Source organism: Zootoca vivipara, chromosome 8, assembly GCF_965207765.1.
Source record: "Zootoca vivipara chromosome 8, rZooViv2.hap1.1, whole genome shotgun sequence".
Lineage (NCBI taxonomy): Eukaryota > Metazoa > Chordata > Lepidosauria > Squamata > Lacertidae > Zootoca > Zootoca vivipara.
Genome location: NC_142591.1, coordinates 29,832,419 through 29,854,574, shown reverse-complemented (window position 1 = coordinate 29,854,574; position 22,156 = coordinate 29,832,419). Strand labels below are relative to the sequence as shown.

The 22,156-nt window shown below is 43.0% G+C and overlaps 1 protein-coding gene and 2 long non-coding RNA genes across 7 annotated transcripts in view; 2 read left to right on the top strand and 1 right to left on the bottom strand.

Annotated features, from left to right (window-relative positions):
- LOC118090507 (uncharacterized) overlaps positions 1 to 7,094 on the top strand; it is a 91,805-nt gene extending 84,711 nt beyond the window's left edge. For all 3 annotated transcript variants that reach the window (XR_004693259.3, XR_015951403.1, XR_015951404.1), the window contains one exon: positions 6,042 to 7,094. This is a non-coding gene — a long non-coding RNA (uncharacterized LOC118090507). The remainder of the gene's footprint in view (positions 1 to 6,041) is intronic.
- The window catches only part of CDKAL1 (CDKAL1 threonylcarbamoyladenosine tRNA methylthiotransferase), a 250,115-nt gene that overhangs the window by 13,833 nt on the left and 214,126 nt on the right, over positions 1 to 22,156 (bottom strand). For all 3 annotated transcript variants that reach the window (XM_035126314.3, XM_035126316.3, XM_035126315.3), the window contains 2 exons: positions 5,778 to 5,861; positions 3,574 to 3,738 (listed from right to left, as the gene is read on the bottom strand). In XM_035126314.3, the coding sequence (XP_034982205.1) occupies positions 3,574 to 3,738; positions 5,778 to 5,861 (249 nt within the window). The remainder of the gene's footprint in view (positions 1 to 3,573; positions 3,739 to 5,777; positions 5,862 to 22,156) is intronic.
- On the top strand, positions 9,484 to 11,257 carry LOC148684792 (uncharacterized). Its single transcript, XR_015951405.1, has 2 exons — positions 9,484 to 9,590; positions 11,214 to 11,257. It is a non-coding gene; the product is annotated as an uncharacterized LOC148684792 (long non-coding RNA).

Here is a 22,156-nt window from a genome sequence, read left to right as displayed (position 1 = left end):
CACCCACAATATACTGCCGGGTGAAGCAGCCACCACCTCTGGCCCCAAACCGCTGAGGGAGGAACAAGCTACATCCTCCCTTGGCTGCCTGCTCATCAACAGAGAAGTGTAACAGAGCTCCCACCTTTCCTCTAGCTTGCATAAGCCGGAGGTGGGGTGGGGGCTCCTTTAAACTTTTCTGTTCAGGGGGATGCGGCTGCCTGCCCTTCAATTGAGACATTGGGCTCCCTCAGCTGGGGGGGAGCTCCCCCCCCAGCTGAGCAGCGGCTAGTTGCATTGGTCCCAGCCTGTAAGGTGCTGGGGTGAAAGCGCCTCAGCTCCCAGAGTGAGAGCTGTGGCAATTTCACCCCATGCCAATGTGGCTTGTTTCAATATTGTGGTGTATCGCCAGAATGCGATGTTTGGCTGGTGATACATCACAAAGTTGAAAACCTAACATTGCCTAACACTACTCTCAAGAGCATGAAAGTATTAAAATCAAGGCAAAGAATTACAGATAACGTGACGCTGCCCCAAATCTCCTCTGTGTTAAACACAGACTATATGCTTAACGCTCCCCATAGAAGGCGTAACACCATTTGCAATCACATGTCATAAAAAAATTAAAACCACTAAGTTTCACTGGAAGTTTATTTACTATTTGTTGTCTCTGCTAACCATGATAATGAAAGCCAAAACTGAGGGATAATCCTATAAAATAATATGCAAGTGTCTATGCGTCCAGTTTTCCCGTGTGTCCCTGGGTTACTGCGCATGTGCCCCAGGGACACAGGGATTGCCTCCTCCAACCGCCGCTCCCGGCCGGACACCGCCTCACTGCAGGGCACGTCAGGGAAGCGAGGGTGGAGGCCAGCAGAGGCCTCCTCCTCACAACCCTCCCTGGCCCGTGAGAGGAGCGGCGGGAGGCCGCGAAGCAGCGGCAGCGAGGTAGGCATTTGTGTCCTGCGTCCTTCCTGTCCGCGGCTTGGGGAGAGGAACGGAGGAGGAGAAAGCAGCGCTTTCTTCTCCTCCGTTCCTGTCCCCCTGCCGCCGACAGCAAGGACAGGTCCCAGGGTTCGGAGAAGCGCTGCGCAAGCGCTTCTCCGAACCCCAGGATGTTCTAGCGCCCGTTATTGAACGGGCTGAAATACACTAGTTTTAAAATAAAACTATAAAAAAATATCATTGGATGAAAAATTCAGGCAGAACTGGTTCATTGAAAGGGTAATACGGTGGAACCTCGGTTTATCAATTTTCGGTTTACGAATGCCGCGGACCCATCTGGAACGGATTAATCCACTTTCCATTACTTTCGATGGGAAAGCTCGCTTCAGTTTATGAACGCTTCAGTTTATGAACAGACTTCCGGAACCAATTGTGTTCATAAACCGAGGTACCACTGTAAATACATGGAGTGTGTTATGGTTAAATGCAAAGGAAATCCAAGAAAATTTAATTCCAGCAATCCAGCTATTTTGAATGCAATAGTATTTCAGGCATATTACAGGAACATGGATTGTGAACAAAAAAATAACATGCACAAACCATAAGCAGCGCCTACTATTTTTACATATACAGTGGTGCCTCGCTTAACAAATGCCCTGTAAGACCAATTTTTCGCTAGACGAATGGATTTTGCGATCGGAGGTTGCCTTGCAAGACGACGAGTTTTTCTATGGCCGCCGCTTCGTCTTGCAAAGCGTGGCCATAGAAAAACAAACCTCCGGCTGTTAAGTCCAGTGTGCAGCGAAAAATTGCCAGGGCTTTTTGCCGCCTGCCTTCCCCTTGGCTTGGGGAAGGCAGGCGGCAAAACACCCCCACACCGCCGCACTTCGGCTCTGCGGTGCGGGGGCTGCGAAGGCAACCAGCTGTGTGCCAGGCGGCTGGGGGAAAGCAGCCCCCGCACTGCCGCACTTCGGCTCCATCCCCCAGAGCCGCGGTGCAGGGGCTTTTTGCTTTCACACCGCCGGGCTTCGGCTCCAGGGGACAGAACCGAAGCGCGGCAGTGCGGAAGCCTCCACACATCCGTGGGCTTTTTGCCGCCTGCTTTCCCCTTGGCTTGGGGAAGGCAAGCGGCGAAACACCGCACCGCTGCACTTCGGATCTGTCGGGTGGAGGGAGGGAGGAACGGAGCATCCGATGGGTGCCCTTTTCCTCCCTCCCTCAACCCGCCCGACTGAGCCAAATGCCGGGTCTGTCGGGTGGGGGGGGGGGACGGAGGAAATCCCGGATCTGTTGGGTGGGGGAAGGGAGGAACGGAGCATCCGATGGGTGCCCCTTTCCTCCCTCACCCCGCCCGCCCGCGCCAAATGCCGGGTCTGTCGGGCGGGGGGAAGGAGGAACGGAGCATCGGACCGGTCCTCCCCTTGTCCCTCCCCCCCGCCCGACATATCCGGCATTTGCCTCTGTCGGGCGGGGGGAGGGAGTAGCGGAGGATCGGACCAGTCCTCCGCTTGTCCCTTCCCCCACCTGACAGAGCCGAAGTGCTTCGAAGGGGAAGGCAGCCTGTGAAACGCCTGCGTACCTTGGCCCCGTCACCCGGAGCCGAAGTGCGCCGATGCGGGGATGTTTTGCCGGCTTCCAAAAGCCCCGCTTTCCCCTCACCCCGCCCGGCACAGCGCAGATCGGAGGAGGCTTCTCCTCCGATCCGCACTGTGTCGGGCGGGGTGGGGGGGGAAGCTGTCGGCGGCAGGGGGAGAGGAAGGAAGAGAAAGGGCTTTCTCTTCCTCTCTCCCCCCCCACCCAACAGAGCCCGCATCTGACGGGGGTTCGGAAGCCCTGTCAAATGCCGGCTCTGTCGGGTGAGGCGGTGGCACACACCTCTCTTGGCTCGGGGAAGGCAGGCAGGCAAGAGAACAAGTGCCTGCCTGCCTTCCCCGAGCCAAGAGAGCAAGTACCGCTGTCACCGCCAGGCCCCCGGAGCCCATAGGAAACTGTGCCTCGCTACATGAAATTTTCGTAGGACGAATTGAGTCCTGGAACGAATTAATTTCGTTTAGCGAGGCACCACTGTACCTTATTGGCCCAAATATAAGTCACACCCGAATATAAGCCGCACCTTTAAAATTCAAGGGAGAAAAGGGGGGGGCAATACCTGAATACAAGCCACTCCCTTAAAATTCCGCAGGCACCCACACCTGTTCTGTTTCAGCAGCGATACTGCAAAAGCACATTTTTGTAAGGTCGCAAATTTAAGCCGCACTTTAACTTTTCTGTCAGAATTTGGGGGGAAAGTGAGGCTTATATTCAGGCCAATACGGTAGTTGCAGAGATTTCTCATGAAACCACTTCAGACTGGCAGCATTCTTGTCCGATGATTCAACTGGATTATATCAAGATAATCCTTTATAATCTTCTCCCAAAGACTGTTAAAAGTTGTCCTCCTAACTTTTTTCCTATTTTATATTATAGAAATAGAAAAGCAAAATTAGAGCTGCTTCTACAATGGACAAATTCCACATTACCCAGAACAATTCACTTTAAATTCAGATTGTAATTTTTTTAAAAGGTTAGAGCTTCATTCACATCTAAAAAGCCTTCACATTCACTTTTTTTTTTACTAGAGTTGCAAAGGCTGACATGTATTTTACTCACCTCTGTTAAACCAGACACCTCTCCTTTGGCTAATGGCCTAGTGATAGACGGGGTGAACACTCTGGCATCCGACAGTGGGCTCCCCCTCATAAAGTGCTTCCCTGCTTCAAAAATGTTCACTTCTACCATTTTACCCATGAATTCAGGGTTCTTTGGCACAAGTACCTTTAAAACAATAATAAAACAACTTGCTTAAATGGAACACTTTAAAGTACTCAAGTTTGACATTTAGACATGGGGAGGGGGGGAAGTGAATATAAAATTTGCTAATCTCAATTACAGTAGTACCTCGGATTACGAATTTAATTTGTTCCAGAGGTCCGTTCTTAATATGAAACTGTTCTTAACCTGAAGCACCACTTTAGCTAATGGGGCCTCCCGCTGCGCTGCACAATTTCTGTTCTCATCCTGAAGCAAAGTTCTTAACCCGAGGTACTATTTCTGGGTTAGCGGAGTCTGTAACCCGAGGTACCACTGTATGTTACTGTAAAATTTGGTAACAGGTAGACCTGCCTTAGCAAAAACATATACAACATCAGATCTACTTTTTATTTCAGGTTCTCTGAAGCACTGTATTTTTCGCTCCATAGGATGCACCTCGGTTTTTAAGAGGAGGAAAACCAGGGGGGGGGAAATTTCCCTGGTTTTCCTCCTCTAAAATGCTGGGAGGGGGGAGCGGAGGAGGCAGCCACGGCGGAGGGATTGGGAGAGAGACAGTTCAGTGCCTCTCCCAAACGTGGCTGCTCTGCGTTGCAAGAGGAGGAGGAGAAAGGGGAAGCCACGTAGTGATGCTTCACAGAGCAGGGAAGGAGCAGCTGCTGCCTGCCCCTCCTTCCTTGCTCCTTGTCAAACATCTCCTCCCCCCTGGCTGCTTGTAAAAGCAGGCATTTGAAAGCAGCGGTGGCGAGGGGAGGAGATGCTTCACAGAGCAGTGAAGGGGGACGGCAGAAGGGTGAGCGGGGAGAAAGAGCTCCTCCTGCCTTCCGTGGGCTCCTTTAAAGCAAGTGCTTCACTTGCTTGAAAGGAGGAGCCAACAAAAGGCACGTAGGCAGGTGGCTCAGCCGGGGAGAGGCTGTTGCTTTTGGAAGCGGAGCGACAGCCTCTCTGGGGCTCGAGCGCCTGTCTTCCGTTCCTCTCCAACCCCTGCTGCCTCCGCCCGCAAAAGCCAAGTGCGCTGGCGGCGGCTTTGGAGGAGGAAGAGCTGCTCGTTCCTGTCCCCGCCACCGCGTCCCGCTTTTGTGAGCAGCAGGCGGCGGCTTTGGAGGAGCACCCCGGGGCTGCTCATTCCTCTCCCTCCCTGCCGCCTCCGCCCGTTGCTTGCAAAAGAGCTGCGGTCGGAAGAGACATAGCACAGTGCAGCGCCTCTCTCGATCATGCCTCCGATCCCTGCTCTTGCCAGCTGCAGAGGCGGGGGCGCTCCTTTCGGCCGCCCCCTGCCTCTGCCGCTCGCAAGAGATCAGAGCCTCTCCCGACCGCAGGCTCCAATCCCTGCTCTTGTGGGCAGCGGCAGGTGGGGGCCCCGAAAGGAGTGCCTCTGCCCGCCTGCGATTTGGAGAGGCACTGGTTTGGCGGCAGAGGCATCCCTCCGCTCAGACTGCAGTGGCAGCCGAGGGATCCCGCTGCCAGAGCCATGGCATTAGCTCCATAGGACGCACAGAGATTTCCCCTTACTCTTGAGGAGGAAAAAAGTGCATCCTATGGAGTGAAAAATACAGTATATCCTCAGGATTTGAGTAGATGTATTCAAATTAATTTACTATCAGGAAATTTTAAACAGTTCTGCTTTGTACCGGTAATTATATTCTTAATTTGTTTGTCCTGTATGCTTATTTGGTTGTTACATGTTTTATTGTGATATACATTGAGGTTTTCTTTCATGTCACATAGGATCCAGATATCAAAATATTGTTATAAACATGTAACTTTGCATACAACTGAAAATCAGTTGCCAATGATTTCTTTCCAACGGAAGTTGAATCCATAATGCCCAGACTCTGAATTTTAAAGGGATAGAAGCCATATAAATGAGGATACACAAGGGCACATCCATGTGAGTGATATCAGTGTTTTTGAAGGAGGTAATGTCAGTAAATAGATTACCGTACATTGATGAATTAATCTTTATATGATTGTTAAAATAAGGAGGGAAAGAAAGACCTTCTCTCTCCTGCTGCCTTCCCCACCAGTCCAAGAAAAAGATTTACCTGCTCGTAGAATCGATTATGAGCAACATAAAACTTGGAATCAAATGATTCTTCTGTCACAAGAACATTTTGTTTCTCCCCAATCTGTAAAGTAAAAAAGTCAACAGGTGAAGCCTTCAGTTTACCTCTGAAGAAAGGAGGAACAAAGAAACTTTCTCTTAGAAAGAACCACATCAGTTTATCCGTAAGGCAGATAATAAACTTATTATTACTGGGGAACTCATTTGAACTCATACTAGATAACTTATTTTTCATTCTCAAAAGCTTTCAGTGTGAAACTCAAAAGAGATCCCCATAAGTGCATCATATATGAACTACCTGCTTACCCGCTGCCCTGAGGTGTGATGGAGGGTGCTATTCCACCACCAATGTTATTATCCACTCACCAGAATTGAAGCAAGATTCAGCTATCAGCCCAGCCTGCTTCTGTGCAATAAATGAGATGACATCACTCTGCCATTTGCTTTATTATTATTAATTTAATTTAATGCGTATGCAAGCAATACTTGCATATGCTGTTTGGGATAATACATAACCATATAACTTTTTCGTATTTTGTGCATAACTGTACAATATGTGTGTAGTGACTGTAATGCTGCATATACAAATCCTATATTCTTCCCCTCTTACTTTTTTTTTATTAACAAAATAGGACTGAGCTAGGCAGCAGATGTATACACAGTGCAAGCCTCCATTTTTTCAACTGTTTCCCTGCCTGGCTTGAGGCTGGAGAAGCAGGAAGGATTAAACAAGTCAAAGAAAGCAGGGCTTGAATAGCATCTAGTTAGCATAACAAAAGGAAGTGCCTCAGTTATTCAGCATTGGGCAATGCATCTCATTAAATACAAGTGAAAGAACAATTATTTAGGCCCCCTATGAATACTGTTTGGCACTGAGATATATATCAGAGAGAAATAGCAGGGCCATTCTGCTGGGAGAGTTTCTGCTTTCCCAGCCCAGCAATCCTGCTTGAGGGTAAATAGCCCACTTCCATTACTGTGCACCTGCATCTGACTGCTTCATTTTGATTTGGTCCCCCGCTGTGAAAATGTCGCTTCTTCAAGCACATACAAGGCCTGAAATGCAGTTCATATGAAAATTATATTCAGAGATGTCAGCAGTGACCTAAAAATGACAACCAAGGCCTCAGTCTATCTGCTTTATTTTAAATTCTGTAATGTTTTACTGATTTCGACTCTCTTTCTGTTGCTTGTTTTCTACAGTAGCATAATAAACTAAGCTATAATGCTGGAAGTTCTAGAAAACCATATTCTGATTTAGGATTAAACAAGTGTAAATATATATAATTTCATTCTTTATGCGTCCCAAAGATTGCCTCATTTGATTGTCTTTCCCAAAAATATGGCCAAATAACCAAAGGACTCGGAACACAGGAATTACTATGGAAACCTGCTCTAATTACTTATAATTTGCCGACTTCAATGTCCATAATTACCACTAAGCATCACAGTACACGTTTTGAAAATTACTTTAGTATAATAAAGGTAAATATACCAAATGCATATTCCATTACCACTTCTAGAAATATATGCATAATTAATACAAACCTCAACATAATAATTCACAACTAAAATAATCTTCAAACCTAAGTGTATTTAATTTCCAGATACATCATACATATGTACACAAGTCACTATATTGTTACACGCCACCCCCATCTCATAGCGGTGTGAAATTCCAGGGGTTCCAGGCACTCAGCCAGGGTTCATGTTTCATTCTGAAAATGAGGCACAGCAAAGACTGGCCTGTCTTTAGGAAATATGGCCTATTTACACACATATACAACCTGAGCCTATGATGGACAGGTTCACTGCATCAATATCCCCAAAGACCCTGGATTCAAACAGACATCCAACATTGTGTTCCACCTCTCTGACTTTTCGGCTTGCTGCCTTTGCCAGCTTGCAACCTGTTTCCCTCTAGCTCACATCACAGCCTACCATCAACTCTAAACTCTGGCTATCTCAAAGCGGGAGGAGGAGCCACAACCAATTGTCATCTGGCACAAAACCTCTGTCTTTGGCTTTCTTAAGGGTCCATTATCTTTCTTTTGTTCTTTTAATGGCCCAGCTCCCAGGTGATCTCCTGAACACAGAAAGCTGGGTCCAGGGATTTGGAATCTGGCATCCAGTTTAGCTCCCCAATTGCTGACCCAGGACTTTCCATTGTGGGCTTACTATATTTTCCCACTTACAGGCACTTAGAAGATGCTGATGCTGCTTTTGCAATCCAGCTATGGAGTACACAAAAGAACAATATTCATTATGGACTTCTCTTGCATAAATATAATCATGATTTCAGGGCCATGCAGCTCCAATTCAATGTTGTGCATCTCTTATTCACTTCAATAGGATAAAATCTCAGGTTCCGGTTTCCGCCGGCAGGAATGGCGGACCTGTTTTCCATCCCTCTGACCTTCGTGAGGAATTTGGCGGTTGCTAGGGGAGTAAATGGCAACCCCCTACCCTCTCCGGGGGTTACGGAGAGGGGCCGCTGGCCCGCGATGCCCCCAGACCCACTCCGACTGTTTATGGAGTGGGGGGGGGCTTGGGCTGAAAAGCACTTACGAGGGCCAGGACTCCCGGACGCTAATCTGCATGGCGGGGATTTCCATGGTTAAAGAAGATAATTAGGCTTAAATCTATGGACATACTTCAGAAGGAGGGGAAGAAGCGCTGTTTACTGCTGAGAAATTTATGCTGCTGAGGGAGAGGAGTCAAAGGCTGTATTTCATCTGGAAGAAGGATTGATGGGGACGGAGCGATAAGGGAAGTGAGTTTTTTTTTTATTTTTCTTCATATGAGTTACTTCGTACCTTCCCAGACGCGATGTCCTGGCTTGTTTGGAGTGAAAGAGAAGCAAAAGACTGTGTGAGTTGAACTTTATAAACTGTTGTTACTGAGCATATTTTTTAAAGATGTGGAGTTGCCGATGAGAAAAGCCCCCCCCTAGTTGGACGGAAGGAGTGCCTGGACGCGTTCGGAGGATTTATGAGCTGTGACGCACTTTGAATTGGAGCAGCGACCTGAAGCTAAGTTCAGCTATAGGGCAAGGAGATCCATTAATTTACCAAGAGTTTATGGTTTGATGTTTGGGTCTTCTGCCTGGAAAAGCTGTAAATTTTACAAAGATCGTTAATCTACATGGCTATGAGAGAAAACGAAAGTGATTTGAGCTTTTTAAGATGGCGCTGCTTCGTGTTGACGACACAACAGGGAGCTCCAGACTAAGAAGATTTATGGGGAGGCCGGACTGATTAACCCACACAGGAGAAAGAACATCTGTGAAACTTTGTTTCCCAGCTGCTGAGATAAATATCAAACAATCGGTTGAAAGTGGAAAACATCTATGTGACTGTAAGGGAAAGATCTGGATTATTATGAACTTGGAGAGACGATTTGAACTTTAGAAAAAAGACGGCAGTGGACGGTTGCGAGGAATCCCCAATTTCTTGAAGCATGGGAACCCAAAAAAATTTTCTAGATGATTTGGCATAACATTCGGTTTGATTGATATATATGTGTATAATTTGAAATAATGAATGTGATATAATTGGTTTTAATTGGAAAATTAATAAAAATATATTTTAAAAAAAACAATAGGATAAAATCTCAATAGATCATAGTCATCATTCTCAGAAAGGCTCAGTTTGAGAATAAATAACATTTACTTTTCGGTTTGCATTATTTTATAGTGAGACCAACTTTCACCTTTTGGAGAAAGATGTTATCTTTCAGGGTGCATCTGTCTGACATTTTCACTGTCAAGCTTAGAAGAAGAAAAAGGTAAAAGGTAAAATGATGCCTAGAATACTACACAGTCCTTATCTATCAATATTGATCAAGATATAGGAAACATTTGTTTCCTGGCACTTTTGCTAAATGTCTAAATTAAAGGATCAGATTAAAGAACTGCTGGGCAGATGAATGGAACACCACCACTGTCATTATAATATGCAGGATGAATTTCTGCAAGATAGTACATAGAGTATGCAATTATTGGACAACTGAATTTAAAGACTTCCATTTTGCTAGTGAGCTCTGCAGAACACAACACTTCAATATAATGAAAATGCCATTCATATACCAAAACAAGATGGCCCAATTCACTAGCAAGCTAAAGACAATGCAAGTGACTGCACAGGAGTAAAAACAGAAAGGCTCAGACTCCTTTTATACAGTGGTTACCTTGCAAGACGAATGCACCGTGCAACGAAAAACTCGCAAGACGAAGTTTTCTATGGCCGTGCTTCGCAAGACGAATTTTTTTTGCATTTTTTTCTTTTTTTCTTTGCTTACATTGGAAAACCGCAAGCTGAAATTTTCGCAATACAAAACGACTCACAGAACGAATTAATTTCGTCTTGCGAGGCACTACTGTATAATTAGACAGAGCAAGGTGCTCATGGAATGCCTTCTGAATATCAAACAGTGGTTTTCAAAAGAGAACTACAGTGATTGTGGGGGAAATCAAATGCAATTGACAGCACTGATTCAAATTTTAACAGTTTTGGATGCTCCAATTTAGTTTTCTTAATTAAGTAGGAAAGAACAGATAGGCCATGTATACAAGATCATATCATATGATGAAACATGCTAATGCCTTCTTAATTAAGACCTGGGGGAAACCCGTCACAAACTGGCAGTCCAGAACATATGGACCAATTGGCGGGTCCACTATAGGTACCAATAAGTCCCTACGGCTCCACAGTGTCTCCAGTGTGACTTACTCCCTGAGTAGTGAGTATGTGCCATTTGCACCAGTGTGAGGAACCATGTATAAACAAATTTCAAACCATTTCTCTAATAGAGAATTATACTGAATACAGTGGTTGTAGGCACCAAACTTGATAGATGAAGGAGAAATGAAATTCAGTCTGCATTTAAAGGCAAATTTACTTAATTAACACTTTCTGAAACAATACGTGAAACAAAACACAGCCATCCGTTGACATTTGCACTTCCCTGAATTTTACAATGCAGTTCTGCGGCCCATTAATGTGTATGAAATGCATATGTTTTGGGAAATGTGCTTGTAAATGTATATATGAGGGGAAGTAAAATGCAAAAATACATTGTATTAGGGAAAAGTATGTCTAAATAATGTGTATATCTGGCAAATGTATGGATTAGGAGAAATTTACACTAAAATGCTGATGAATCTTCATGAGAACTTAAAAAAAGTGAACTGATGTGAAAATGTGAAAACTGAACTTAACATTTGTAAAAAATGAAAAACTAAGAGAAATCAAAATTGACATATTCACTCATCCCTATTCTCTGCTCCCAAGTGTACAATATACTCAACCCCTTTAAAAGGGTGATGATTCTGTTTTTAAAATAAAGCATATCTTGATCTTTGAAAGAAAAGGGCAGAAGTTATCTCACCAAAATTAACATTTTTTTTCCTGTACAGGAGGCTTTTTATGATCCCAGCAAGGAAATTATCACATAAGAATATCTGAATTCCAAAAACATTAATATAGTTGGAAATGATTAATGTTGACAGAGATATGGTAATTCTGGACTATTATTTTAAAGAAAGCTCTTGATGGTATGCTTTTTAAAATGGAATTTCCTCCTCTCCAACTTAAAGATGCCTGAACAATTTCTGCTTTTAGCACCTCTTCCTTTTCTTTTTGAGGCTTGCTTCCTGCCCTGAATTCTTTCCTAATTGTGTCTGCCTGTCTTTCTGTCAATCCCCCATGTTCCTGCACCTGTACCTGGCTTGCTTTTGCCCTGAAAACTTATCGTGGGCATGGTGGGTATACAAGAGAGAGAGAGAAATGCATAAATATATATTTTGCTATATAAATATGTGTGTGTGTGTGTGTGTGTAAATCAAACATAGTTATGAAAAAAGAAAGAAAGAGCATTAAGAAAATATTAAGGACAAAGAGGAAAATAGCTACTTCTAATGAAACTGCATTAAAAGTGTGGAGTCTAAGTCATAATGGATGCAAGCATTTCAACCTTACAAATATGCCAAAATGTGCCACCAAGGGCTCAAACACATGGATTATGGAAAGCCTCACCTAAAAAAAAAAAAGCTCTGCTGCACAACACTAAAAAGAGGCAATGCTAGTGAAGGAGAACTCTTTCTTCACCACCACAACTATAGATTAGGTTCACCAGAAAGCTCTAACCCAGGTGCAATCCAGTTCAGCACAGGTTTCCCTCCATTTCTGTTCAAGCCACTTTCCCTTCTTGTTTCATTGCCCTCAATTTATGGATATGGGCATACAGAAGGGGGGAAAGCAGAATGCAGAACAATGAACTTGAGGCAAGTTCACAGTGTATTATCTTAAGTATGTTTTGGTAGCTAGAAAGCGAAGCGCTCTGACATAAATATACCCACTTCTTATGTTGCAGTGTATTATTACAATGATACTGGAATTCAAACATAAACCTGCTGCATTTTTGACACACAGATGCTGGCAAAAAGTAATCTGTGCATCATTGTAGCTGCAGACAGGAATCTTAAAACACACCAACGGTTTTCACTTACAGTTACTTTTCAACAACTTTTATGTTCTCAAAATGGATTTCAGCATCAATCTGTGGCTGAATCACACAAGCTCCTGTGATGGGAAGAAGGAAACCAGTATGGCATTATACAAAAAAATTACCTTTGGGTACCAGAAAATAAAAGGGATGTGGGTGGCACTGTGGGTTAAACCACAGAGCTTAGGGCTTGCCGATCAGAACGTTGGCGATTTGAATCCCCACAACGGGGTGAGCTCCCATTGTTCGGTCCCTGCTCCTGCCAACCTAGCAGTTTGAAAGCACATCAAAGTGCAAGTAGATAAATAGGTACCACTCTAGCAGGAAGGTAAACGGCTTTTCCGTGTGCTGCTCTGGTTCGCCAGAAGCGGCTTAGTCATGCTGGCCACATGATCTGGAAGATGTACGCCAGCTCCCTCGGCCAGTAAAATGAGAAGAACGCCACAACCCCAGAGTCATCCGCGACTGGACCTAATGGTCAGGGGTCCCTTTACCTTTACCAGAAAATAAAGCAAGAATTGTATTTCTAATACTTGTTGTACAGATTCCTCTCTCTCATTCTTTTAGTGCTTTTAAAGAAGCAACAGTGTCACTTGCTTAGCACCTCATTCCCCCAACACCAGTGGTTATGCTCAACTTCACTATCTCCTCCCCAACCTTATATTCCTAAAAAAATGCAAACAAAACACCAGGAGAATGGATAACAATACGGGACCCTACCACTTGGTTCTTGTACACTACTCTCTTTGAATCCTCTGTCTTTGTAACATGGCTTATAACAACACTAGACTATTTTGCAGGGCTAATGTAAGCCACTCTCTTGCCTCTCCCACCCAACTGGCAAATTTGGAATAAGAGCAATGGCCTTCATTCCCATTAGCATTGATAGGGCAATTTAAAAATCATTTACATGAAATAAAACCCAAGTTAGAAACAGCAACGTCCAGTCTTAGCTGCTACGTTTTGTCTGTAGATAAGATATAGTCATGTCCAATCATGACAATATTAAATCCTATATACCTCCTTCCATGGAAAACAAAAAAACATGTTTTTAAAATGAACCAGGAAATCCTTTATTCAGACAGCAAGTGTGTCGCTCTAGACTTCCTTTTGCTTCTAAGGATATCACTGCTTCCCTAGAAGTCAATCATAGTTAAGGCTTCTTTCACTGAACAGTGGAAAGTTGCAGCGGGGTTGTTTTTCACAAAATGATTGAGCAGAATACCACCTGCACATTTCCCCTCATCTCTCTGCTTCAGTAAGATTTGGATTTGACCAGCTAATGGTCAAAACAAGCAGTGGATGGTGTGGCTAGAATTGGGCCAACTGGCCCATAAAGCAGCCTTGGTGTAAAAAATAGGGGGGGGGGGGACAGAGACTTTTTGAAACCAGGGCCCCCTATTAAGTCTCTAACCTGCTTGAAAGATAAACCTGGAATTCTAGATGCTTTGGGGTTGAATCCAACTTGCTGAAGCTTTTATTACATGTCAGCAGGGAGCAGAATTTCAATCATTATTTTCCTCAATATTATGCTGTACTGTTAAGATTAAATTAATGACTTTAGATATGCGTTTTAGGACTGCCAATATAATCCTGCTTAAGGCAAACTAAGCAACTTATAAATGATTAGAAGAAGAGTCATTATTTTGCCATGCTCACAACTGGCACCATTTCTTAAGTCCCCACTTATTTTCAGAAGTAATAGCTTGAACACTTGACACAGGAAAATGTGGCATTAGTGGGGATGTGGGAAGAAGCAGACAAGTGAAACAGATTTGAAAGAAACAATTGATTTTTCTTGAAATTCTGATTAAAAAGGGTTTGCTTTTGGTTTGTTTAATCGAAAGAGAGAAAAAGGCCCAAAAGGAATATATTAGCCATGTGTCACCTTTCCCACGAGTAAAGAGTTGGTTAAAGTGAAGGAAGCTGACGAAATAACCTCTGACATTCTGAATAGATACATTAAGTATAGGAAATCTGGCTGACTCAGTGACTGGCCCAAGATCAACCAATGAACTTCATGGCTAATCAGGGATATAAATCCAGCCAACATCTAATATGTTAACCAATACCTTTGCTAGCACACTATTCTGACTGTCAGCTGATCCTAACAGCCTGTCCCTGGAGTCATGGCTATGGGGGCTGTCAGGATGAGCTCCTGAACATTTACTACACCACAAGGGTTGCATGGCAGTGGTGGGAAGAGTTAGAGCTAAAACTGGGCAAGGTGAAAGCTGCCCCTCTTGCCTTCCATCAATTCCATTCTCTCTCTCTCTCTCTCTCCCCCTTTGCAATTTGGCTTGGCTTTTATTATTATTTTTTAAAGTTCCCATTAACAGCACTGAGGGCTTCACAGTGTGTAGGAACTAGAGAATTAATATTATCCTCCCAACTGTGATCATCGCCACCAGAGCATGCCCACGCAACAATTAGGCTAAAAATAAGGTTCCATTTGAATGCAAGCTTTTAAAAAGCCTAATTCCTGCATGGGCATGGGGTAAGGAGGAGAGGCAGCACTGTAGGGCAAGTAAGAGGCTCCACCTTCCACATCCAACCCATTGGCTTTATGTTCTCCCTTGTTCTATTGCATCAAAGCTTTGTGTCCTTCTGGTTGATTGAAGTCTTTCATATAAATACGAAATATACAAATAAACCATGATTAAGACCCAAAGGGGAAGAGGGATTTATTTCCAGCAACAAATTGCTGAAGGGATGCAGGAATCTGCATTACTAGAGTGATGATTAGATACGGCAGGCCTTAGAACTGTTTTCTTTAGAAAAAAATGTGTGACACAAGGTATTTTTTGCTCCATAAGATGCACTTTTTCCCTCCTAAAAACGAAGGGAAAATGTCTGTGTGTCTTAGCAGCCCGAAAGGAGCCCTTTTGGGCCGCTGGTCCCTCTGGCTTGCAACAGCAGGCTTGGTAGCCGCCGTTGGGAGAGGCGGTGGGACCAGCAGAATTTTTTTTTTCTTGTTTTCTCCTCTAAAAACTAAGTGTGTTTTATGGTCCGGTGCATCTTACGGAGCGAAAAATGCAGTACATAATTGTATCTGCTCAGTCTGTCAGAATTCTATTTTTTTGGGGGGGGGGAGGGGGAGTAAATGTTATGCATTGGTAGTTTGTACTAATCAATACCAGCTGACAACAGTATGTTTCCCCTTCCAGGCAAAAACATATTTCACTACAACAAATGGTCTTTAAATTAACTAAATAGTGTTGTATCATGGCTCTTTCATCAAAAATAAGCTGAAATTATGTGATAGAACGCAATCTCACTATTTCTTCAGCCATGTTCTGAAAGCACTCACATGCTAACATATCCACCTGCTGTACAATATAAAATATGAAAAACCATTGTACTATGAAACAATATTAGGATTATGATTTTAAGAGGAAATTAAACTGCATACTGTCTCTTTTTCCTATGAAGATATACCTTTGTAAGCCAATTCTTAGAAAAACTATAGCATCTTTTTTTATATAAGTGCAATACTATTTTCTTGAGATTTGTAGATCGCAATTAAATTGATTCAATCTGTTTGGCTCGATTGTTTCAGTTTTCCAGAGGCTGAAAACTTACTTTTCAACAGCTGCTGTGTGCTGAAATAGGCATAAACCAGTGGCTTCGTCCAATTTGCATCATAACTGTCAAGTTTGCCAATAAATTAGATTCCTTTTCAGCTGTTCGAAAAACATCATTGCAGTTGATTTGTCTAGTCTAGTTTCTCCCTTGCAGAACAGAAATCAGAACAGATGTTGGATTTGTGAATATAGTATTCTCTCTCTCTGAATTGAAATATAAAAATAAAGAAATTCTCACTGTTAAATTTGAGAAGTTATAAAGTGTCAGGAGGAAGCAGGTAATGACATGGACCAATGTGACCAGCAGTTTAATGTGTTTGATCACACTTCTGTATTACAATTATCAAATTCAAATGGTTCATTATACCTTGAATAGCATTTTATTGCAGTGGACTAGTTAGTTATGTCATCACCAAAATAAGCTGAGTGCTCTACCAATATGGCTAGGCATAAACTCTGTAGATGCTGAACAATTAAAAAATTATTGCATTTCACAGATATAGTCTACATAACAATGTATTTTGACAGGCTTTTAAAATCTAATTTTAATATTAAAGGTAAAGGTAAAGGGACCCCTGACCATTCGGTCCAGTCGTGGACGACTCTGGGGTTGTGGCGCTCATCTTGCTTTACTGGCCAAGGGAGCTGGTGTACAGCTTCCGGGTCATGTGGCCAGCATGACTAAACTGCTTCTGGTGAAGCAGAGCAGCGCACAGAAATGCAGTTTACCTTCCCACCAGAGCAGTACCTATTTATCTACTTGCACTTTGACATGCTTTTGAACTGCTAGGTTGGCAGGAGCTGGGACTGAGCAACAGGAGCTCACCCTGTCGCGGGGATTTGAACTGCCGACTTTCTGATCGGCAAGCCCAAGAGGCTCAGTGGTTTAAGACCACAGCACCACCCGCACCCTCTAATTTTAATATTAGTGCCATGTACAGTGGTACCTCGGTTTAAGTACACAATTGGTTCCGGAAGTCTGTACTTAACCTGAAGCGCATTTAACCTGAAGCGAACTTTCCCATTGAAAGTAATGGAAAGTGGATTAATCCATTCCAGACGGGTCTGCGGAGTACTTAAACTGAAAGTACTCAAACCAAAGCGTACTTAAACCGTGGTATGACTTAAATGGTATGGTATATTAATTAATGAGTGATCGTATAAATTTAATCAATCAATCAATCAGATGTGGGGTACATATATGAAAGTTGCCACCTTGTTGAATAAACTAGTTGGCTTCCACTCAGCCACAAAGTAGGTCATCTAAATGTCAACACTAGCTAAAATACTAGCTACTGAACAGCAATTAACTTTCGTGGTTCTTTATTGCCAAGTTGCTTGAAGTCAATAGACTTCAAAAGCAGTTTAAGGGATTTGTTCAAAAATAACTAGAAGAACCTTGAGATATGTCTAGATATGTCCTTTGGACCATAGCCAATGTATTTTGCAAAATATAGAAATCATTACACAGATATCATTCCATTTTTTCCTTCTTTAGAAAAAAAGCCTATTAATCTGAAGTTATGTAAGAATAGTAACTTACAAAAATATATTCCCAGACAGGAGACTGATTTTAAATTATTTGTTCAGCTATTATGAAACCTGATCTAACTCTATATACACACTGATGTAATGCAGTAAATATGAAAGACTGAAGTAGTTAAATGAGCTCATTCAAAAAAGGCCACATATTTTCTATTTTTATTGGAAATTATACTGATCACTTACAGCTTTAAAAATGTTGCTTTTGAGGTTCTGAGCAGATACTGAGAAAGATGTCATACATTGTATGGCTTTCATGATATGGACTGAAAATAAAAATATTTATGTCTTGTCAGAGCAACATACCTACAGCAGACCCAACTAATGAGTCCAAACATTTCACCAGTGATAGATTTATACAACTAGGGCTATGGCAAAACTGTGGGAGTTCCACATTACGTTCTCCACACCTTTGGATTATACTGATCACGGTGGCCTTTTCAAATATTCATAATTCTCCATGCTGACCTTGACACTACTCTTGGAGCAGCATGGATGTAGCCAGAACACCATGCTGTCCAGCTGAATAGGATCAGTTTCAGTGGGTGCAGCCTGAATATGTAGATAAAGTACTTGGACAGATATAACTACTGTACCTGCATACTTTACCATCTAGCTATTGATGACTGATGGAGTGGACCAAGAAGGTTATTAATGCCTCTTTGAGAGAGAAAGAGTATTCCCAGGTATCTTGAAGAATCAAGAAGGCTCCACTCCTTTGGTCTCTTTCCTAAGATTGTTCTGGTGTCAAAAACCAGGCCTGAAGACAGCTTGAAATGGATCTAGATCAGGCATCCCCAAACTTCGGCCCTCCAGATGTTTTGGACTACAATTCCCATCTTCCCCGACCACTGGTCCTGTTAGCTAGGGATCATGGGAGTTGTAGGCCAAAACATCTGGAGGGCCGCAGTTTGGGGATGCCTGATCTAGATAATCTACCAATCATTTAAGCACCTTGTACAAGGTTCTCAGCTGTCCAGAGAGGACAACCTTCTAGGACAAGAGAGCTTGGTTCAGTACTGCAATATAAAGATAAAGTTTTACTTGGGGCTGTAAGTAAGACTGAAATGGAGAATGGGTCATTGGAGATTTAAAACCTCACCTCCACGAGTGTGGTACTTAGATTGGGTAAACTTTAACATTTACAGGTATTAATTTAAAATTGCAGATTCGGAAGTGTGATCATTTTCAGTTATCTAAGAGGCAGTCAAGGCAAGATAACACTTTTTTGTCTGAATTTAGTTCACCAGACCCAGAAATTGGAGAACTAATCAATAATCTATGGGAGCTGATAATGACAACTGCTGCTATAGAAAATAGATACAATCCTTTTTCTACAAGGCAGCATCTTCCTTGGTAATTAGTAGATTTGGGTAAGATTAAAGTGAGCTGCTCAGTATGACTTAACTATACTCTTAACAAAATAGCCTGCTGCTGCGAGGCAACACAACAATATTGTAAAATCACTTGGCAGAACCACTGAAATTTTCATTTGACTCAGTGAGCGATCAAACAACAATGAACAACCAAACAGAACTCAAAATGGTTTCATATAATTTGAGCACCACTATGGCATACCGTATATTACGACGCATAAGACGACTGGGCGTATAAGACGACCCCCAACTTTTCCAGTTAAAATATAGTTTGGGATATACTCGCCGTATAAGAAATACGACCCTGCGTATAAGACGACCCCTGACTTTTGAGAAGATTTTCCTGGGTTAAAAGATAGTCTTATACGCAGGAATATACAGCAGCTTATTTGAAAAAAGTGTAATTGCAGCATTAACTTCTCAAAACAATATTATTTCGGGAGATAAGTTTTGGAAATGAAATCACAGAGTGAATGTACAGTAAAAGTCTTTTGCAAACAACACCAGATGTTCTATTGGCTCCAGCGCATCAAGTGGCTGGAGATTTCACTTTGGTGGGAGGGGAAAGAGTGAGCATGTGGCTGGGCTCCACGTGTGCCTGTGTTTGGCTGTGGTGCATGCATGTGAACACACTTGTGGTGTGTGCATGGCACCCATAACAGTTTCTCTGGTTTGCAAGTGTGCCCCAGGGCCCAAAAGGGTTGGCACCCCTGCTTTAATCACAAAATTAAAGTGGGACCCAGAGCAGAGGGTCGAGTTCAAGATTGCCCCTGAATGAAACTCAGACACCAAACTCTCCATAAATATAAGCTTGATCTAAGGAAGGCTGCAAAAGCACAGACAGCAGGAATCAGATAGAAGTCTGACATCCACACAAAATGGGTCATGGTCCTGAGGCGTCATTTCCATAAATTGTCTCTAATACTGAAACATGTGGAAGAGCAAATTAGGAAATGAGCGCAAGAGAAAACAAGCTGGATATGTCAGAAGCATTTCGAAGCATTTTGGTTTGGAGTTTCTTTTTTTTTTTTACTGCTGATATGATGTATACTTTTGTTCCATGCAGGAAACAACTCTTGCTGCCTGGATTTTTAGTCTCTCCCCGCAAATCACTTCTGTACTTTGCCTCATGGCTTTACTGTTTAATCTTTGGTATATTCTGGGAACTAGTAATTAATTAATTTATAACCCGCCCTTCCTCCCAAAGGAGCCAAGGGCAGCAAACACACAAGCAATAAAAGAATTAAAACATCCAAAAACAATTCCAATACAGATGCCAACTGGGAAAGACTGCTATACTAATTTGTTATTTCAAAACTGGCAATAATAAGAGCCATAATACCTGCCACGCAAAATGGCCATTCAGTACTATGACCTTCCTCAAACCAGCCAGCTTACCATCACCAGATGACTCCTCCTCAAACTGTTCCTTTCGAAAACCCAATATCCATTGTAACTGCAGACGTCAAAAAGCACGAGCACAACTCTTGGGACCATAAGTAGCCTATCTAATTAGAACTATATAGCCTGCAAACTAAAAAATAATAATAAACAAACAGTGGCGGAGCTTCATATTCTGGCATGGGGGGGCGAAGAGGTGGGGGCGGGGCTGGCATGCATCCCGTGGGCGTGGCATGCATTCTGGGGGTGTGACAGCCACCTGCGGGGGCGTGGTGCCCAGCGCGGGTGGGGGGACAGCCACGATGGAACCCCACCGGGATTGTGCTGCCAGTGAAAACAAAATAACAATGCAGACTAAAATCATGACAAGAAGTCAATGGATGCTTTGCTTTCGTTTGCATTATTGAGAGCTCCAGAGCAGGCAGGACAGGCACGTGCATCAATGTGGTTGATTGGGCAATGGGTTTGTCATTTGCCTTTACTTTCAAGGCGCATGCCCCTCCCCATATCCTCTAGCAGCTGATTTGGCCTATTTATGATGTACCTTTTAAAATTGCTTTTCAAGCCTCAGGGGCATAGCTGCCAAGTCTCCCGTTTTTCGCGGAAAACCCCCGTATTTTAAAGTTTCCCGCTGGCAGCCTGGATTGAAAAAAATCCCGTAAATCCCCCAGATTTCTTACCTGCCAGGGAGGGTCCATTTCGGGTCCTGGCGCTGCCTGATTTTCGGTGCCCAAACATGGGTAGCGCGGCACCGGAAGTCGCTTCTACACATGTCCGGACATGCATTGGCTCAATAAAGTGGCTGAACAAAGAGATAGGTGTTGCTGCCACAGAATATATTATGATTTCTCAGAAAAAATCTTCGAAGTTTTGCATGCTTTTCTGTTTGCTTTTAGTACAATAAAAAACATGCAATAAGAAACGAAGCTGTTGTAAGAAAAGCAGAATGTTCAAAAAGCCAACATAATTGAATAAAGAAGTTGAGAGAGGGAAAAATTATTTCTAGCACAAGGCTGATGCAGTCCAGCAGCAGCAGTTTCCAGTGCCTGCAGCTGTCTGACTTGCTGGTTTCCATCACCATTGCTTGATGTTTGTCCCCTGTGTAATGAGGAGGTAGCATATCAGATTCCTGCAGATGCTGGCAACGGAAAGCAAAGCTTTGACATCCTGTCACAAGGATGACAGGACAAAATGGCCTGCACTAAACAACAGTTCGAGCAGGGTAATTTGATGTATCGAGTTCTTAAGCTTCTCAGATGCTGAAGTCAGCTTGGCATGCAAGATAAGGGTGGAACGTTTACTTTGCTGGAAAGCCTGGTGTTATGCAGAACTAAAGAAGAAGGAATTAAAACTCTGTAGGGAAACCTGGGGAATCTGAAAATATGTTTTCCCTAGCCTCTTCTTATCAAGCAATATCAAAAAATAAAGATACTTCATTTATCTGTTAAGCAGCTGGGAGTACTGTTGTTACCTTGTTGTGCGTCTCTGAGATTTTTTTTTTAAATCTATCGGTTTTGCCAGTTTTATTTTAGTGTTTCATTCATTGCACTGCATTTTAAAATTCCCTTTTTAACTGTTAAGCCGCCCTGGAGACATGGAGAGTTGCAATGTGGGGTGTAAATGTAGATAAATAATTCACTCTTTCAGTTTCCATGTGTTGCAAGTTATTTAATGTCCATTAACTTTTATAAACAAATTCTGTAACCTTATATCAAAACCTATTTTCACATTTCCCCCGATTTTATAGAAATATAAATGGCCTGTAACCTTAATTTACCACTAACAATACCACAATCACCACTCTTTCCCTCTCACAAACACAGCATTTCTTCTCAATATTATGAGTTTTTCTTTCCATCCTATTCTGAGATTTATAGCTGAAATCTACATGTGCATGTGTGTGTGTGTGTGAGAGAGAGATATTGGGGGGGGGGGAGGGAGAGACAACATTT